Below are 18750 nucleotides of genomic sequence, written 5' to 3' on the forward strand. Positions count from 1 at the left end.
AAGGGTTTCATGCTCATTGCCAGAGGTTCCATGCTCATTGCCATGTGGGATTACATGCTCATTGCCAAGGGGAATACATGCTCGCGGTAAATGGCGGACAGCTGCCAGGCAGAAGTGATAGCCACTGACAGTGGCAGAGCCTGGCTGTATTCAGAGCACTGCAGGTCCAGGCTATTTGAAATTATACCCCTTTCACACCAGAAAATGCATTCCCAGGTTGGCCCCTTTTACACCAGCCTAATCCCTGCATTTTCTTGTGTGAGGGGGAGAGAAAACCACCCCTCCCCCCCTTTAACCAGTTATCTTATTTAACCGGCTATATCTTCGGAACCAACTGATCTATTTACATGAGACAAGTATCATATTGAAGAACTTTTGAGTAGGCTTTGAATGATTTTTTTCAGTGAAACTGAAACGTTTGGTTCCAGAGTAATCTGCCATCAAAGAACATGAACAGCCATGAAATTACATTTCAAAAATAAAAAAATTAGTTTACACGTAATATCTCTGGAACCGATTGACCGATATGGACCAGCCTGGTATCATATTGAAGGCCCAGCGATTTGGAATTGAATGAAATCAACCACAAGCTTCTGTGATGCCAGGGGGGGAACTGGCAGTCGTCGGAACCGGGTGGGGGTCGGAATTGACGGGTCCCATATTATGCTATGGGGAAAAAACGTTACAGCTTTGCCAGATGATATCTCTGGTTCCCAGGGGGCTAGAGACACAGGGCTGGGCTCGTTGGAAAGCCCTGGTCCTCAGCTACAAAATGAAATGACAGGGGGGGCACGTGCCCGGGTGCCCCCCCCCTGAATCCGCCACTGTATGGAACCCTTGGAATTCAAACCCAGACCATTTATAATGAAAGATTTTCAGCAAAGTCTTTCGCCTCCTGAAAATCTCTTGCTCTTTGGGGAAAATAGCTCAGTGTGTACGCACTACTTTGGTGAAAGATATAGCTATCAAAGATTTTGGCAAAGTCTTTTGAAATGAAAATCTTCAAGTGTGTATGGGCCTTAACTGTTTTTCCCCTTTTTATATCTTTATAAAAATTGATACAAATTTAAGCAGTGTGTCCGCAAATTTATTCACTCATCAGATATTATTTATTAGTGCCAATCAGCAGCGCCGAGTATCATTCTTTGCAGTTTTTATAAAGGGGGTATTCACTGCTGTCTGGTATTTCCACCAGCAAAAATAGCGGCCAACGCCTATTCATTACTGCCTCCATTGACGGCATTGAAGGCATTTTCCGACAATCTGTGTCCATTTACGGACTTTTCGACAGTTGGTACATTGAATACCGACTGTCAAGTTCCTGTCCGAAGGCACGAAAAATGGCCCAGATTCCAACTGTCGGAATGTTCCCGAGAGTCGGAATCCAGGATTGAATACCCCTAAAGAGTGATAAACGTCCAGGCAATCCGCACCTAACGGTCATGTTATAGGCTGTGTTAAAATTATTGGCAGTTAGCAGCTGATTGGCTGGAAGTTTATCCCACTTTATCACCCTCGCGTTATCTTTCTAAGGCTTACTACATCTGCTCCATTGACTCTTAGCACAACCTCTTTGACAGTTGCCATTCTATACTAGGGTCCAGTAGACTGCACACCTGATATTACAATGTGGCCATTGCTTCTTTATTCAGCTGAACTGCACAGGTTACAGGAAGAGATTGAATTCCTGCGGGAACAGAAGGAGAATGACATTTCCAGCACCCGGGAAGAGCTGATGAATGCCCAGGAGGAGATCGCTATCCTGAAACACGTCTCGGAACAGATGGCCACAGAAAGAGACAACGAGATAGCAGAGCTTCAGGGAGAGCTGCAAGAGGTGCGATTCGAGCTGGAACACTGGCGGAAAACCGCCTCTAACAACGAGAAGGAAATTATCAGTCTGCAAGCCAGTTTCCAGGCCCAGTGCAAGGATCAGGAGAGCCAACAGAGGAGCGAGTCAGCCCGGCTGCAAGGTTGGTGAAGTCTCTGTTGATATTTGGATAGTTACATAAAAAGCTGGGGGTAACTTTAAATAACTCATTGTACTCCTTGTACTCCAGTTCTTCTCATTTCTTCTTAACATTCATAGAATAATGGGGGAGATGTATTATCAACTCCCCCTGGCCCCCCCCAGGTCATCCCTGCTAGCGCACACCCTAATGCTAATGTCTCCGTCCGTCAAAACCCCCCCCACCACCAAAAGGAAATCGATAGCTATCTGCCGATGTCAGAACGTCACACATTGCTGCATAAATCGGCATCTTACATATATAGTATCGCCAATATGTTATACCGCACACGCCGCCATAGTAATGCATGGGAAAGTGGGGGGAGTGGTGTGCGGATAACACCTCCCTGCCATATTGACCCATCTACACCAATGACTTTAGACCCCGGTACATAAATATAGGGAGCTTGTTTTATTAGATATAATACAGTTGCCTGTTATGTGTTCTGTCATCCTCAGCGGAACTGGAGGAGCTGAAGCAGACGGTCACTTCTCTGGAGGCGGAGTGCCTATCTCTACAGAAGGAGAATGCAGTGCTGAGTGAGAAGAGCCAGAGGACGGAGCATGAGCTTTGCAGGTGAGGGCAGGGCACAATGCAGAAATACCACCAAAACTTCCTTGAGGTTACCCTCCTATTTTAGGCGCTGTGTATCATTTAATGTGAATATATGAATTTTTTTTTTTTTTTTATAAATAATAAAAATAGAAACTCCCTGGTATGATTTCAGCTGCAGACGGGGTGGTGTAACTGTGCGATCACACCTAGTTAGAAGGAAACTACCCCACACAGATGTGAGTTTACCTTCTATAGAACAGCAAAGAGAGATAAAAACCCCAGTGTCTGCGCTTTTGTCTGTATAGAGTGCAATATGGCTGAGTCACCGTTCCACACAATTTTTAATAAATGATTATTTAATGATTTGTAAAAAAATCTCATTTATAAAACATATAAAAAAATACAACAAATAATTTTCACACAATATAAAATATTATTGAATATTAGATGGATAAATGGACAATGCTCATATAATTTAGGTGGCCACCTATTTCTGTTGGTTTATATGCAAGCTATAACATAATTAATGAAAATAAATAAAAAAGATCAAAAATATATATAGAAATAAATAATACGAAATATATATGCATAAAAATTATATAAGATAAAAATGAATGTCCCCGGGAATTATTCAAATTCCATATGTGAATACGGAATATAGATTGTTCACCAGGTTGCCAATAAACTACTCGGTCTCCAAGCGTATTTGGTTATTTAGCAGGGATAATATTTCCACATATGTGGTACTCACGGACTCCAGTAAATATTTTGTAGCAAGATGGAAAGAAGCAGGGAGACTGAGGGACGATTCCGTGAAGTGTTCACTGCCCCCAGTGCTGCTACCTGCTAATTTGCGGTGAATGCAAGATGAATTGCCAGGTAAGAGAACCACCTGAAAACCAGCAGTGTGATGTCAGTCCGGTACTGCTGCGTCTCTCACCCGCAGCAGTGGGTGGTCTCACCTCCGGCTAGTGCGGTGTGTCCGTGGGGCGTACTGTGCTGCGTCTCTCACCCGCTGCACAGTTGATGGTAACAACAAAGCTGGAACTCGGTGTCCGTGTAGTGGCCGCCTGTGTAATCGATGTCTCTGGCGGAATTGGCAGTGAGTACAAGCATATGGGACAACAATGGTGGACTTCACAGGAAAAAGTAACTTCTCTCCACGGGTGCCAGGATCCTCTAACTAGTTTTGCTCCAATGTGAGCTTTTTCACTCTAATATTCAATAATATTTTATATTGTGTGAAAATTATTTATTGTATTTTTTTATATGTTTTATAAATGAGATTTTTTACAAATCATTAAATAATCATTTATTAAAAATTGTGTGGAACGGTGACTCAGCCATATTGCACTCTATACAGACAAAAGCGCAGACACTGGGATTTTTATCTCTTTGCAGAAATACCACCAAGTCATTAGCTGTATTGTTGGTGGTTTAGTTCTGTGTTTGTTGCATTATGAACCAAGTGCAGTGTTATGTTTTTCTTCATAGGAATATTTGATTTATTTATCTGGTCTTACTGTACATGGTATATAGTTATCACTTAAACTTCCCTGGTTCTAGATTATGAATTCATGACATGATGTTGGTCACTCATACCTCTTTCATATCCCAATGTTTGGCCAGACCTGGGATTTTGATCCCGGGACTGAACCAGGTTCAATGATTTCACAGTAAACATGGGCTGCCCATTATACAGTGGGTGGAAATGCTAGGTTGGTTGTGTCCGGTGCGGTGTGAAAGGGGTTTGAGTGGTAGATGAAGGATATGGTCATTATGCTCCTCCTTCTCCGCCTTTTTAGCCTAGTACTGATGCGCTGTATCTCAATCTCAGACTACTCACAGGAAATGCGTGAGATCTCTTTATCTCCTATGTAGCCCAAAGGCAGCAACTACCACAGCCAGGAACGTGAGCGTGCAATAATACCTGCAACTGGGTTGATGCAGAAGTCGGAACACTCAGCACTACTGATTATTCATACATTGCCTTGCATACTATCTTAAAAATAGCAGAGAAGACCATGACAGAACATACAGTAGTTCCTCAGGGTATGCCTGTACAGATGTATTGTCTGAATCAAGCCTTGAGATTGCTATTCTGTTATACTCAGGATGGTCACAAGTATTCTGTACCTAATTATCACAAGCAGAATATTTACTTAGAAGGAGGCAACTTTTGACATTTCATTGTTTCTTTTCAATATAAAAAGAAACCTGGTTAAAATCTACAATTGTATGTTCTTGTCGCATTAATGCGCGTGTGTTTGCTTCCTATGTACACTTCAGCTCACAGAAACAGTCTCTGGACCTCACAAGTGACCTCAGTGTCCTGGAAAGGACACGGAAAGAACTTGAAAACCAGGTGGGTTGCTTGAAAGAGCAGAGTCATCGGGAAACAGATAACTTGAAAACTCAGCTCAGAGAGGCAGAGAAACGTGTACACAGCGTTCAGCAAGAGGTAGGTTGGACAGGTTTCTGTGTGTTGTGTCCTTACATTGTTATACTATTTAATTTCTTAATTTTTTGGGATGGACATGGCCCATAGTTGGGCTGAAACTTCACAAGCTGTTCTTATTTAGACAGACCCAGATCGCTCTAGTGTCTACCCGGCCTAAGCCTACTACCCTTTTCTCTGCCCTATAGATTACCAAAACTATTTGAATAAGGCTCTCTGGCAAATAAATTGGTTTTGCTGTTAAATGGTGATTCTACAAATGAGGTTGTGCAATAACCATAAGCTTCCTCCATAATTTTAGTTGAGAATTCACATAAATGGTGACCATTTATGTGAATTCTTAACTAAATTATGGAGGAAGCTTATGGTTATTGCACAACATCATTTGTAGAATCACCATGTAACAGCAAAATCCATTAAAATTTTTTTATTTTTTTCCCCCTCATAGTCTGCTGTTTAATATTACAGAATTTTCTGTCACAATTTTCACCCTAGCAGATTCGACTTAGTTTAAAGTCGAATCTGTATTGTCTAAAACGACTGCTAAATTGTCAAACCTGTGGTCTTTTGGACACAAAAACATTGGCCGATCCACGTGTTTTCCGACAATCGGATAGATTGAATCGGTCAGATGCAAAAGTGACCTAGTCTTGTTGAAAAAGTGCCGATATCAGCACACAATGAATACCCCTGTTGATTGTTAGGCATAGTAGGAATCGGGAACGCAGTGTTTCATTTTAAATTGTGCGCAGAATAAATCTGTTACCTAATTCTGTGCTTGTTACGAACTGTTGTGGAGGTGAGAATTTTTAAATCTAAATAAGATTAAAAATAGCAATGTAATCATTCCAGTAACGGATGACTGTTGGGTTTATCATTCGGTTTCTTTTTCATTGTTTTTGTCTTTTTAGTATGAAAACACTCAAATTAAGTTATCTGAGCTAAAAGTGACGTTTGACAAAACGGAACAAGAAAAGCAAACGATTGTTGACGAGCTCAAGCAATGTAAAGACAAGCTAAAGCTGCTGCAAGAGAAGGGCAATAATGTAAGTGTTCCCTCTGCCAGTAAGAGATGCTCCTATATATCGTCGTTAGCGAGCACATTCCCTGCCGCACCGCAAATCGCCTCCTATCAGGCTGCAGTAATTGTGGTCTCCTGTATCATACAAGGAACTTCAGTACTGCTGAATATCACACACACATCCATTGGGAGACATTGGAGCAATGATAGAGGTGCTGGATGGATCTTGGGAACATTAAGACTATAAAGCCCCAACTCCTTCACTCTATATTACTTGAAAAATCTGTATTTATTTAGAAGTGCCCCAAGTCTGTTTTATTTCTGAATATTTTCATGCTGAATCCTTACCGGTGGAATCGTTGAAGTCTGTGGTTCAAAGCACTGATACAGGAAAATATATGGTGTTAAAATCGATAGACGATGCACAGTTACTTGTTTCAGATTTGCTTTATTAGCTTCAGTTTCGGAGACTCTAGTGAAGTGGCCCTTTTATGAGCATAAGGAATCCAGTAAAACAATTCAGTAATTAATCTCTTATATTCGTTATCAAAGGTCCATTCTAATGTTTGCTAAAATGAAGCCAACCTTAGGACTTCTAAGAACTGCTATCCAGTATATTTGCCACTGGTAATTATCCTGGGATTGAGAAACGATACCAGTTCTCAATCTGATTTTGGTTCAGTTTGCCACACATGCATTTGGCACTGTGTTTTCAGTGTCTGAACAACCAGTTCTTCAGGTTGTTCCCTGTCACTGTTGGGTCTCTTGTTACTGGTTAAAGAAGGGCATCCTCAGCAGGGCCTCCTTGATATGGCACTAGGACACTATTCCTCTCTGGTGTGGAGCAGTCATTTATTAATGTCTCTTTCAGGGATGTCGGTCAATACAGGAGTTCAATAAATGTCTGAGTTTAGAGTGTTCAACATTTAAGGGCAGTCCGAAAAGCACCTATTCCGACAATGCTACTGCAGTATCTTAGATAAATGATCAGGCAGGGAACAAGAAGTCTGCAAACTACCCCTCTTAAATTGTCAAAATCGTTGGTTCGGTATTAGTAATTTTCAGTGTTTATTGCAGGGAGGGTGGAGTTTTTATTCTTCGTAGTAATATTGTTCATCCATCAGAATGCTTGCTTTATGCAGGTGGAGTCAACCAGACGTAGATATTACAAGCATGTCTGAATTAATTTCATGTGTGTTCTGTAGGAACTTAGTCTGGTTTATCCGTTTCCTTGAATACCAGTTGCTTTCCAATCCTAGAGAATTGTCATCCAAGGACCGTCTTTAATACCATGCCTTCTGAAGCCCTAATTGTTAAGTCATAGTGAGCATTTGCATTCCAGAAAGCGTTTTCCATTCGTTCATTTAGTCTCTCCAGACTCCTTTTTCTTTCTGATTTGGGAATGCTAAAAGGCTTGGTCTCTACATTGCTTGGATTTCTTCAGATTACGCTTTCTTTCATTCATTGTTAGTGAAATAATTGAGGTCTTCCTGACGGGAATATAGCGGGAGAGCAGATTGGTCTAAGTAAACTCGTTTCTTAAAGTTTGAGTTCCATCCAACACCTCTTTACCACATTGTTCTAGTTCCCTAGTGGATTATGTTAAAAGGTTTTAATATGACTAAAAAAAATCCAATATTATTTTATCAGAGCTGCTTATGAAATTCTCATTTCGGTATCGTTGTAATGGTTTGTGTCCCAGAGTACATAGCTTTTTTTATGTTTAATAATCACTGTAACAAAGTTTATCTGCATTTTTATTTAGGAAAATAAGTATCAATATCGAATATTTTGAGTTGCCCGTTTTTTCCCCAATGCGTTAACCACCATTTTTCTTTCGTTAGCAGTTTTATGGTTACTGTAACAGTCAAACTCCATTCTCATTCATAAAGTACACTGGCAGAAAAACTCCTACCTAGTATTGCTTGCTGCTATAAAGAACCATGACAGCTATATTGTACAGCAGGGTGTATACTGTTATTGTCAAGAGAACGAAGTTACTGTACATTAGGATGTTTGGCTTGTGTTAGTCTGTGACGTGCACGTTACTTAAAATGATCTGGCCTTGGTGTGCGATGCATGGGAAGTCACGTGTTCCGGTGCATCTGGTTATAGAGATCACTGTACAGAATATACTCACTCTAACATAAACCTCACCGTGCACAGCTACAGCACTTAAGTCTGGAGTGTGGCTCACGGATCCCTCGCCAAAGCTGTTTCACCCAATAGCATCCCAGCAGTTTGGAAAGATGGCCTCTATCTCAATCACCCTGCCTTCCCCTATGGGATTCACCATTTATGCATCGTATGGGCGGTACCACACCAGTCCTCAGTTGCTGCACTTCCCTCACAGAGAGGACTACATATTTAAAAACAAATAATTAAGCATTTTGTGTTTGTGATGTATATTTAAGTGTATTTAATGCACATTTCAGTATTGGGGAGCCTCACATCTTGACCTATAAAGTTTACTTACAACAATGTCTTATGTTTGGTTATGGTTTAGAACATACTGTGTGTATATTGTTCCGATGATTACGTAGGTAAATTCATTGAGTGCCCCAAACACCCTGCGCTCATTGTTGATACACCAGTGGTAACTGGCTGTGTAGGGGTTTGGTATTAAATGTGAGCTGAGGCACCATTTGTGTTGTATAGTATGTTTGATATCGAAGATTAACCTTTCTCATAGATTACAGATAAAATCAATTGATGATTCTGTGATTATAGAAGTCAATCAACCACAAACATCTAACACAATATAAATGACAAAGTAACATGTTCTGTCACAGGGGGGCATCACAGCGATAGGTCATAACGGGCAAACTAGAAGTGCCAAGTGGTTCTCATCTGCCGTCAAAGTCTTCGTCCCTGCCGCTATTTCCGTCAGGGCAATTAGCGGCGGGCGCTTATTCAATGCGGTCTTTCCCAACAGCATTGAAGAGGCAGATTGACAGAACGGGCTGACTTTAAAAGCTGTCTGACCCATTTTACCGATAATGGCCATGAATTGTCTTGCCATGGTCACGGCTGTCAAGACGTACCGACAGTCATGACCTGGGACTGAATACCCCCCTTAGTTTCTATGTAAGGTGTGAATACTGGCGCATATGTCTCCATCACTATTCCACCTATCTCCTGCTTGTATGTGGGATTGGTACTTAGGGTAATAAACACAGGGATCCATAAGCGAAACAGTGTAGTTCAAATGTAATTGTTTTAAAGGTGGCCACACACGGTGCATTGCGCACCATGCATTTTGACGTAGATGCCATGCGATCTATTCCAAAAGGTAAATGTGTATGCACCTCTTGAAGAACCTATTACAGTATGGTCTGTCAAACTATGATCTACGTGTGATCATAGGAAGTCCAAATTGGTTTCCAAGATAGTTTAATGAGGAACATCTGATAGCAGCCTCCAGAATGCCATCTGAGCTCTAATGTGCTTTAGAAATAATAGATGGTTCCTGATTGGACCACTACACTGGTATTGCTAATCTTGCCCCACATTCCTCCTTACTCCACTCTGAGATTATTACATTTGTATTATGGCAGGCACACTTTAGAGCAGATATTCCTGTTTTGGGGAATGTGACTGCTTCATCCGGGTGATGCTTGCCTCCTGGCTAGTGCTGCATGGGGTTTTGGGAGGGGTAACTGTTCAGGACGTTCCAGGTCATTGATTTCAAAGAGCAGTTACCCTTAGTGGAGGCACGGTATGTCCCACTGTCCCAATGTCGGAATAAGCAGAGTTTCTGTACTTAGGCTAAATCCTGTTCTTCTGCATTGGTCTGTGCTGGACGCCTTCCCTTCTGATCTGGTCTTTGATTATACAGGAATATCGGGTTGTCCTTTCCTCTCAATCCGATTATCTATCAGCTGGGGCTTTATGGGTTAAACACTTAAGGGATATAAAGGGAAGCAGTTTAGAAACTTAAAAAAAAAAAAAAAAACAACTGCAGTCTAAAGGTCCCCATACACTAGATCAGTGGTAGCCAACCCTAGCCCTCGAGAGCTACCAACAGTTCACATTTTCCAGACAACCTAGCTGCTGCACAGCTGCACTCATTAATCACTGACACATTTTAAAAGATCCACAGATGGAGCTAATTAGCTCACTTGTGATTCTGTGAGGAGACCTGCAAAACATGCACTGTTGGTAGCTCTTGAGGACTAGGGTTGGCTACCCCAGCACTAGATCGATTTTGCCCGATTTCATTAGATTATGACCTTTATGGGCCGATATATTGTCTGTAAAGTGTCCCATCGTATGTGTTTTCGATCCGATGGTCCTGTGAGTGTTGGATATACCGTAGCTTTTACAGCACCTGTATACTTTATTATTATTTAATCCCCTTCCCCCGGTGCAGTAAGAGAACAGTGTTTACTGTCATTGTTTTTAGCTAAACACTTTTCCATACATCGTGTTACTTATGAAATATATTGTGTTGGATGTTCTGAAATTGGGTTTGTGAGTTGCAGGTGGCAGTTCAATGCTTAGTTGTCCAATTACCAACAAAATCACATTCTCTAGATTTATCCTAATTTGAAACATCTGAGTGATTTCTAATATCCCTTCCCTTCTTCAGCCTTCCTCGTTACTTCCCGTCCCAGCCGTATTCTTCGGCGTACTCGTGGCTTTCCTGTATTGGTGTTACGGCCTATTGTGGTAGAGAAAGGTACACACTGCTCTTGTCTGTCCTTCACTATCCACCTACATGTCCCATCCTTGTAACCCAATGCATGATCAGATAACAGGACAAGCTGTCCACAGCAAGAGTAACCAGGACCTACTAATCATTTAACATCTGTCTGTCACTTCCTCTTCGTTTGCTGAACACTGACCTCCCCTTCAATAACTGTTTTATTATTGTCTAAGTGTCTGCAGGTGCCCAGCACATCGGGAAGAGGAGCGTTCAGAAGGGTACAAGTGCTCGCTGACAGCTTAGCTGAGTTATCTAAATTCAAAAAGTTTTGTGTACGTTGGTTCCCGCTACTGGGGATGATGATCAACGAACGGTTCTGCAAGCTTGCAGAGCATTGACCGCAGCGTTCCTATCACTGGTAGAGATGCCCGGGAGTCAGTGCTCTGTCCTTGTAAGAATGTGTTTGGTGAATAGATCGTCTTTGTAGGCAATCCAGAAATCTGTTCCCCTTGACTTTTTTGCAAATCATGAGCCGACTGCCTTTCTCAGCGCTTCATCTTCATATCCTTTGCTCGAAGTTAGCCTGTTTCTGCATTAAAGGGTTGTGTCTGGCGTTGTGGAGAAGTTGCAATAAACGTTTGCTGATAAATGTGTGCATTGGAGGACTGTATAGACAGTAACATGGTAATATGGCTGAGCTCGTTCGGTAATGGGGGGGGGGGGTGTATCAAGCCTGGAGAGAGGTGAAATTAAAGATGATAATGCGCCAGCCAGTCTGCGTCTAACTGACAGCTGCGGACTGACAGTTATGAGTTGATTGGCTGCTGCGTTATCACCTTCACTTTTATCTCCTCTCCAGGCGTAATACATCTGCCCCATCTATATTTGTAGAACATGTCTTAAGAAATTTTCCTTCTGAGCAGGAATGATGTAACTATAGATTTTGTTTTGGATACATAGACTCAGTTTAGTCATGTCATTTTCTATTTCATGTAGAGTTTGGGTGCGGATTAAAGTATTAACTGTGTATAGATAGTTGGTTGACACCAGATGGTCAACACGGTTTAAGCACGGGGATAGGACAAACCTGTCCTCAAGATCTACCAACAGTTTATGGATCTCAGACCACCTGTGAATCTATAGTAGGAATGAATGCAGCACATATGAAAATGTGACACTTGGTAAGGACTACAGCTGTGCATCAGCCAGGTGATCTGGGGAATGTGACAGTTGGTAATGACTACAGCTGTGCATCAGCTAGGGGCATTGGGAATCATGGACCATTGGTAGATCTTGAGGACCGGTTTGACCACCACAGGTCTAAAGTGTTGGTAGTTACACGGTCAACATTAACTTATGTCAGGTGTTGAAAAGGTCAACATAAAAAAGGTTGACACTGTTTGTTTACCCTAAACTTAACCCACCCACTAATGCTTAACCCTAACGGCTGCCTCTTTTGGCAGTTTAACCCGAAATATTTAAAAAAAAAATCATAATTTTCTTTTTCATGTTGACATTTTGACCCTTTCAACCTAAATCTGATGACTATTGAACTGTGGACCTTTGGACTATGTAGACCTGTTGTTTGTTGACCACTTGGTGTCGACCTATTGACTTTCAGTTTACAGTCTATCTTCCATTCGTATACCAAAACGCTACATTGATTTGTTTATAAATAAAGGCGCCATTGCCTTCAGTTTCAGCTCTATCTTTTTTTTTTTCATAACTCTGATCCTTACTCCTATTATCGTAAATAAAAAAGAAGTCTAGTGTGTTCGTTATTATTTTGGGATAATACAGCTACTCACAGAACGTATCTTCCACAATAGTTATGTTTTGGGGATTAGCTTCTGGATAAGCTTATTGCAGTCTGCCTGGAGGCATTTGTATATGGTCTGGTTCTCAATGTTTATGACTGCCCTTAATGTTAACATGAATTATTCCAGCCTAACTTCCATTACTGCACGCTAATAACACCTTCTTGTGTGATGCTTCGTCCACAGAGACAGTGGCCTTGGATGACTGTGATGGCGGCATTGGTTGCAGTGACTGCGGTAATGCTGTACCCCGGCCTCAGCAGAGGCACGCCGTGAGACTGCTGTTTGAAGCCATGTACTGTTCTCCGTTGACGCTGACACCGCTCATGTTTGGAGAAGACAAACAAATCTGATCCTTACTCTTCCTTTTTACCTCTTAAAACCCACAGATCTCTGAAAGAGAACAGCAGTAGGGAAATTGCTTTAAACTGTAATATATGTAATTGTCCAGCAGGGGAATAAACACACGACTTTATTCTACCGTAGGAAAGAACCTTGCTTGCAACTGTTCATGTAATTTTCAAGTCTAGTTTTGGTGGTATTGGAAATACTGTTAGGGCCTCAAGCAGGCCCCTTGGTACCAAATTATTTATGATGCTTTGGGTTTGTGGCCGTTTTTTTTTTTCTTCTTGAATCTTATTGTTAAAAAAAAAAAAAGACTTTATATATACTTTTTGCCATAAGAAACACATTCATCCAAGTATAGCAGTAAGCGGCTGATATCATTTGCCTGCTATCCTCAATTGTCACAGAGCGGTCCGGCACACGCTCCTGTCAAATAGGAAACCCCTCGCTTCCATCCCAATCAGCGTCCAAATGCTGGGACATTAGTTATAGCGCTTCCCATCCGCGCTCCAGTTTAGACTCTGTGTGTATCCGTATTCTATCGTCATGTCCCAGTTCTATATAGCAGTCGCACAATGATGACCTCATGCGTTTTCATTTGTCTGAAAGTAATACATCTCTTGTTGCAAATTGAAAGTGTTTCGCTGAAGAAATCCTGTGCCGGCAACGGAACCTGCCTGTCCTCACACCAGGAGGAGACGCGGTTTCTCAGCAGATGGGTTCACAGGGGATTCCCACAGGAGGCAGGCTGCTCAATGAATCCCTATTTATCAGGAGCAGTCTATGCTACCCTATGATATAAAGATATGTGTGAAGATTGTAGTAACACAAAGCTGCTACGTGCGTGTTTGCCGTATACAGTGTTCTCATTGCAGTCACATTCTCCTGCGATCAGGATTAATAAGGGCGTACACAGCAGGCATACGTAGAGATAAAGGCACGAGTGGGCTGTTTTACAAGGAGAGATTGTGATCGCTGGTTTCATAATTACACTGCTACAAAGGGGTTTCCTGTCTGAATGGGAACAATATACATGCTGGTTGACCTAATGGGGATTGCCAAATACATGTTATGTTCTAGCACTAGTCGCCAATGATGTATAAATCCTAGGACTGTAACATGTGTTTATAATATATGCTTACATGGTGAATTACAAAATTAGCCGCAATTGTCTCTGTGTAAAAGTAGATTACTGGTTGACGATGTTGATGTCATTTTTTGGAGGGGGGGTATGGATTCTAAAAGGATGGGTGTTGACGATCCCTTTCAAATACGGATCCATATTTAAGTTTTAATTGATCAACCAACTACAACAGAGTATTAGAAAAGGGTTTTGAAGGTATGTGCATAGACCTTTTTTGTGATCCCCATCCACTAGTCTGAATTGGGCCCTTTTCATCCTATTCCAAGGCATTGGGACGATAAATCAGATGAAAAGGGCACAAATCGCATGTGCTCCACCGGAGCCAGAGATAATTGCTGCCAAACTAAGGATCCATGGGGTCCCGCAGTTAAGAAAAGGAAAGCAATACGATACATCATATGCAAATGGCCACATACTATGTTTCGTATGCATTCCTGCCACCTTGTGAGAAGGCTGGGTATCGCCTACGAGGTACAGCATGCGATGCCTCACTGTAGTGGATTAGGGGCCTTTGCACTTGGTCTTCCCTAGGACTGTTAGCTGTTCCGAAAAACAATCAAATGTTTAAAAAAAAAAATTTTGACAGGAAATGGACAGTCCAATCACTTCTTCCTATTCAAAGCAGGTTGTATTAAGTTGAGTAAGTTAAGGCCCCATTTATCAGGAAGCCATTTCCCCGATCTGACCATCTTCTCGATCCGATCGGTGTCCATCGATGATCAGCGCAAAGCTGGGGAAATTAAACATATCCCCAATTTTCCAATCCTGAATCTGCAATCTCTCGGTAATGTATTTGTAACTTTGAACAGATACTAATCTCCGCTATTGCGTCTCACATTTAAACTCTCTTCCTAAAGGTTTTCTGGATTCTCAAACAGACAGTTGGCCTTTTTTAAAACAAATGTAATGTGTACTTTTAACATATATATGCTGCAAAAGTAACAATTTCCAAATAATTCCTATATAATAACATGGATTTCCATAACTAAATTAATCTATTGCAGGGCTCACTATTGGACTGTCACTGTTATTTATTGGTAAATGACATTGCAGGTCACATATGTGCAGGAAAGCTGTTACTTTGCAGTATTTTATTTGTGATTTAAAAGCGGTTTTATTTGCTGCTTATATTCTGCACTTTAGTGTAACGACTCCTCATATATTCAGTAAATATAACTGTAGAAAATGTGGATTGAAATTCCCAGCGCAGATTTAGGGCGCACACGCGATCTGGTTCAAGAGCTTGTAGAAACTGTTATGTCATTTTGTTTGAGGCCCTTTCTATCATTTTTATCTGGAGTTATTCATTGGTGTTTTATAGGAACAGCTGACGTTTTATAACTGAATTCCGGTATTATGGGTTTTACATTTAGTTAGTATTTACAGGACTCTGCTGATTGGACATTATCCAATGGAAGTATTCTGATTTCAAAGTTCTTGGGCACTACGTTAGCAGTTACAACACTCTGTCCCTAGTGGTTCCTCACTCCCTGCACTGTAAGCCTCCACCAATCAGATTTGATACAGATATTAGAAGTTTGATCAGGGTGTTTTAGTAATGTTGGGGAGGGGGGGGGGGTAATAACACTACTTCCACTACTTTCCTGTGACTGCAGTTTGAACACTGAGCACTGTCCTGTCTATCAGGCATTTATTTAGAACCACTATTATAGATTATATCTGTGTGTTTGAGAAGCCAGGGTTATATTTCATCAACTAACATGACCTAGGACTGGTTTGATCATGAGCCAATCGGTATGTGCAGAAGCTTCAGTCAATCTACATGTAAAATCATTCACATTTCTATACAACAAACAATATAAAATGCTTTCTTAAAATGTGTTTTTAATGTGTGTAATTTCCCTTGATCAATAACTTGCCGATGTGGTCCTGGTCTACAATCTATCAACTGAAACTGGTGGTAGAACATCAGGTTCAAGTAACTCATTTAGAATAATGGAGCAGATACATTGGTGGATAATCTTAAAACGTGATATTTTCATAATTTGACAGTTGCTGCATTACAGAATCACACCAATATAGTCTGGTGCTATATGACCAAGAGATCCTTTAGTGAAAAGATGTCATGTTCCACAGATGTCCTGGTTATATGATTCAATGATGTCATGATATCTCATGGTGATATGACCAGATGATGTCACAATCCACAGATGTCCTGATTATATGACCCCAATGATGTCATGCGATCCCATGGTGATATGACCAGATGATGTCAAGTACCACAGATCCCCCTGATGATGTGACCACATGATTTGTGTTCACCAGATCCTTTGGTTATTTGGCCACATGTTGTCATGAGATTCCCTGTTGATATGAACAGATGATGTCGTGTTCCACAGATCCCCTTGTAATATGACCACGTGGCTCATGTTCCACTGATCCCTTGGTGATTTTGCCACACGATGTAATGAGATCCCCTGTTTTTATGCCCAGGTGATGTCTTGTTCCACAGATCCCCCTGGAGATCTCACCGGGTGATGTCACGTTCCCCAGATAATTACACCAAGTTCTCTAATCCAAACTGTTTCCAAGCCTTTTATAGAGTCCCGAACCCCCGAAATTTCCCTGCGTATTTTTATACCACGTCTCACTACATCTCGTCTTTATAAATATGGTTACGCATCCATAGTGCATTGTGTACATAGCCCCAGTATTATAGCAAAATGAAATGATTTATGGCCTTCGTTTTAATCCATTAGGTCTACCACGCTCTGGCAAGTGGGTTCCACATGGTGAGAGCTGCTTTGGTGGATATATTTTGAAGAAAAATCCAGAATGGATGAAATAATTTTTTGCTTTCTGGAAACGATTAGTATATTTAATTGCACCATTGGTGGTTTCCACTGTTGGCTGCATGGTGCCTCATTAACACCATGCACAAACACGGTCCACTCCATCACACTTATGCAATATCCAAGTGCAAGTCGCACGTGTGCGCTGTAACACATAGCAACTACTTAGCGTTAATGAGTTTAGTGTAAATAGACTATAAAAAGCCAGTATCTATTTGCTAAGGTTACAGCCCATGATTCCCATCTGCTTTGTGGAATTGAATAAGCTTCTATATGTTCATGTTTGCTAGATCTCTTGTGGGTCTAAAACCGCTTTAGTGTCTCCAGAACCACGACTGCAAATGTGACATCCGATAGAATGTTGCCTTCAGATCAAACGTGTACTGTATTACTGGATGTGGGAGACACCGGCACATGTATAGGATTTGTATAGGAATATATAGGGTGACGTCCAAGAAGTTCTGTATCTTCCGTTCCTCGTTGTGAGAGTTTGTTTAGCGCACACATAACATGCCTTCTCATTGACTGTCCACCACTGCAAGCCACGCCGACCACAACACTCCTATGCCAGTGGTACATGGTACCTCTTGTATATAGGTTATTGCATATATTGTTCTGAGATGCTAAACTTCAGAATTACATTTTTTTAAGTAAATAATTGTTTTAAATCTATTTTGTAAAGATATAAAAGGTTCCATAGAATCTCTGGAGCACAGATTAAACTATTTGCACTAACAATTGTGATGTGCATGATTTAATAAATAACTTTACTCTGGAATATTTGTGGTATTTTATTTTTGGAATGTGGTTTTGATTTTTGTTTCCGTTCTTCTAATCTTCATGCTATTATATAATATCAATTAAGCAGTGTTGGTGTGCGCTCACATAACTTTTTGAAATGTGCTTCTAATAGTTTATAGAACAGTTATTATTATTAATAGTTAATATTCAGTTTAACCAGATTGATTTGGATTGGTAGAGGGTTTTTTTTAAATTTAATTTATTAACCTATTAAACACAACGGCTAAAAAAAGTTTGTATATTAAACAGGCAGAGGCAACACGGACCCTTTTCACAAGCTTATCTTTTTCTCTCTTTTTTTTTTTTAAATTGAGACACTGCATGTATATATATATTACATAGCAAAACATATTGGGGTGTATTCAATGCCGGGGGCGTGTGTTGACAGTGAGCAGTGCTGCCTGCTCGCTGTCACCGCTCGCCCTGTCCGTATTCAACTGACGATCCCCCGCCCTGCATACGCCAATTCCCCCTCGCTACGTTTTTGGAGTGAGGGGGAATCGGCGTATGCAGCCGTAGAAGCAGCGAGACTTGCGGCTAAATGCAGCGGGCTCCCTGCATTAGCCGTGGGCCTTGCTGTTTGGGTGGAATCCTCGCTGTCCTGTGACAGCGAGGATTCCCACAGAACGTTGAATACGGAGAGCGGCCGGCACGAGGGTTAAACAGACATTTAACCCCCTCGCCGGTTTCACCCTCGTATTGAATACTGCCCTTTGTCTATTATTTTTATTTATTTTTTAAAACCAAGAAAAAGATAATATTTTTATACAGCTTAGTTTACTTAAAATGTAGTGTCACACAAGTGTAGCTGAATACCAAGCGTTTTCATACACGTTTTTTTTTTTTTTTTTCAGAGGTCATTTTTATCTGCTTTTTTCGGTATACCTGGGTATCACAATCCCCCCCCCCACAAAAAAAAATCCACATTACTATGGACAGTTAAAACAAGTATATAGTATAGGCATGACTCTGTAGAAAGGAAACAGGTTTTTTTTTCTTTATTATTACGTCACTTATACAGCGCACACATATTCCGCAGCGCTTTACAGAGTATAGTTGAACATTCCCATCAGTCCCTGCCCCAGTGGAGCTTACAATCTATATTCCCTACCACATGTACACACACACACACACATACA

At 41.1% G+C, this 18750-nt stretch overlaps 1 protein-coding gene across 4 annotated transcripts in view; it reads left to right on the forward strand.

The window, feature by feature from the left end:
* The window catches only part of SLMAP (sarcolemma associated protein), a 114283-nt gene extending 96695 nt beyond the window's left edge, over positions 1-17588 (forward strand). For 2 of the 4 annotated variants that reach the window (XM_083156248.1, XM_083156250.1), the window contains 6 exons: positions 1653-1973; positions 2468-2585; positions 4854-5025; positions 5934-6068; positions 10635-10724; positions 12695-17588. In XM_083156248.1, the coding sequence (XP_083012374.1) occupies positions 1653-1973; positions 2468-2585; positions 4854-5025; positions 5934-6068; positions 10635-10718 (830 nt within the window). In that variant the 3' untranslated portion in view covers positions 10719-10724; positions 12695-17588. The remainder of the gene's footprint in view (positions 1-1652; positions 1974-2467; positions 2586-4853; positions 5026-5933; positions 6069-10634; positions 10725-12694) is intronic. The other 2 variants (XM_083156247.1, XM_083156249.1) reach the window with 1 other exon arrangement.
* The last annotated feature ends 1162 nt before the right edge of the window (positions 17589-18750 follow it).

Source organism: Crinia signifera, chromosome 8, assembly GCF_055691185.1.
Source record: "Crinia signifera chromosome 8, ASM5569118v1, whole genome shotgun sequence".
Classification (NCBI taxonomy): Eukaryota; Metazoa; Chordata; class Amphibia; order Anura; family Myobatrachidae; genus Crinia; species Crinia signifera.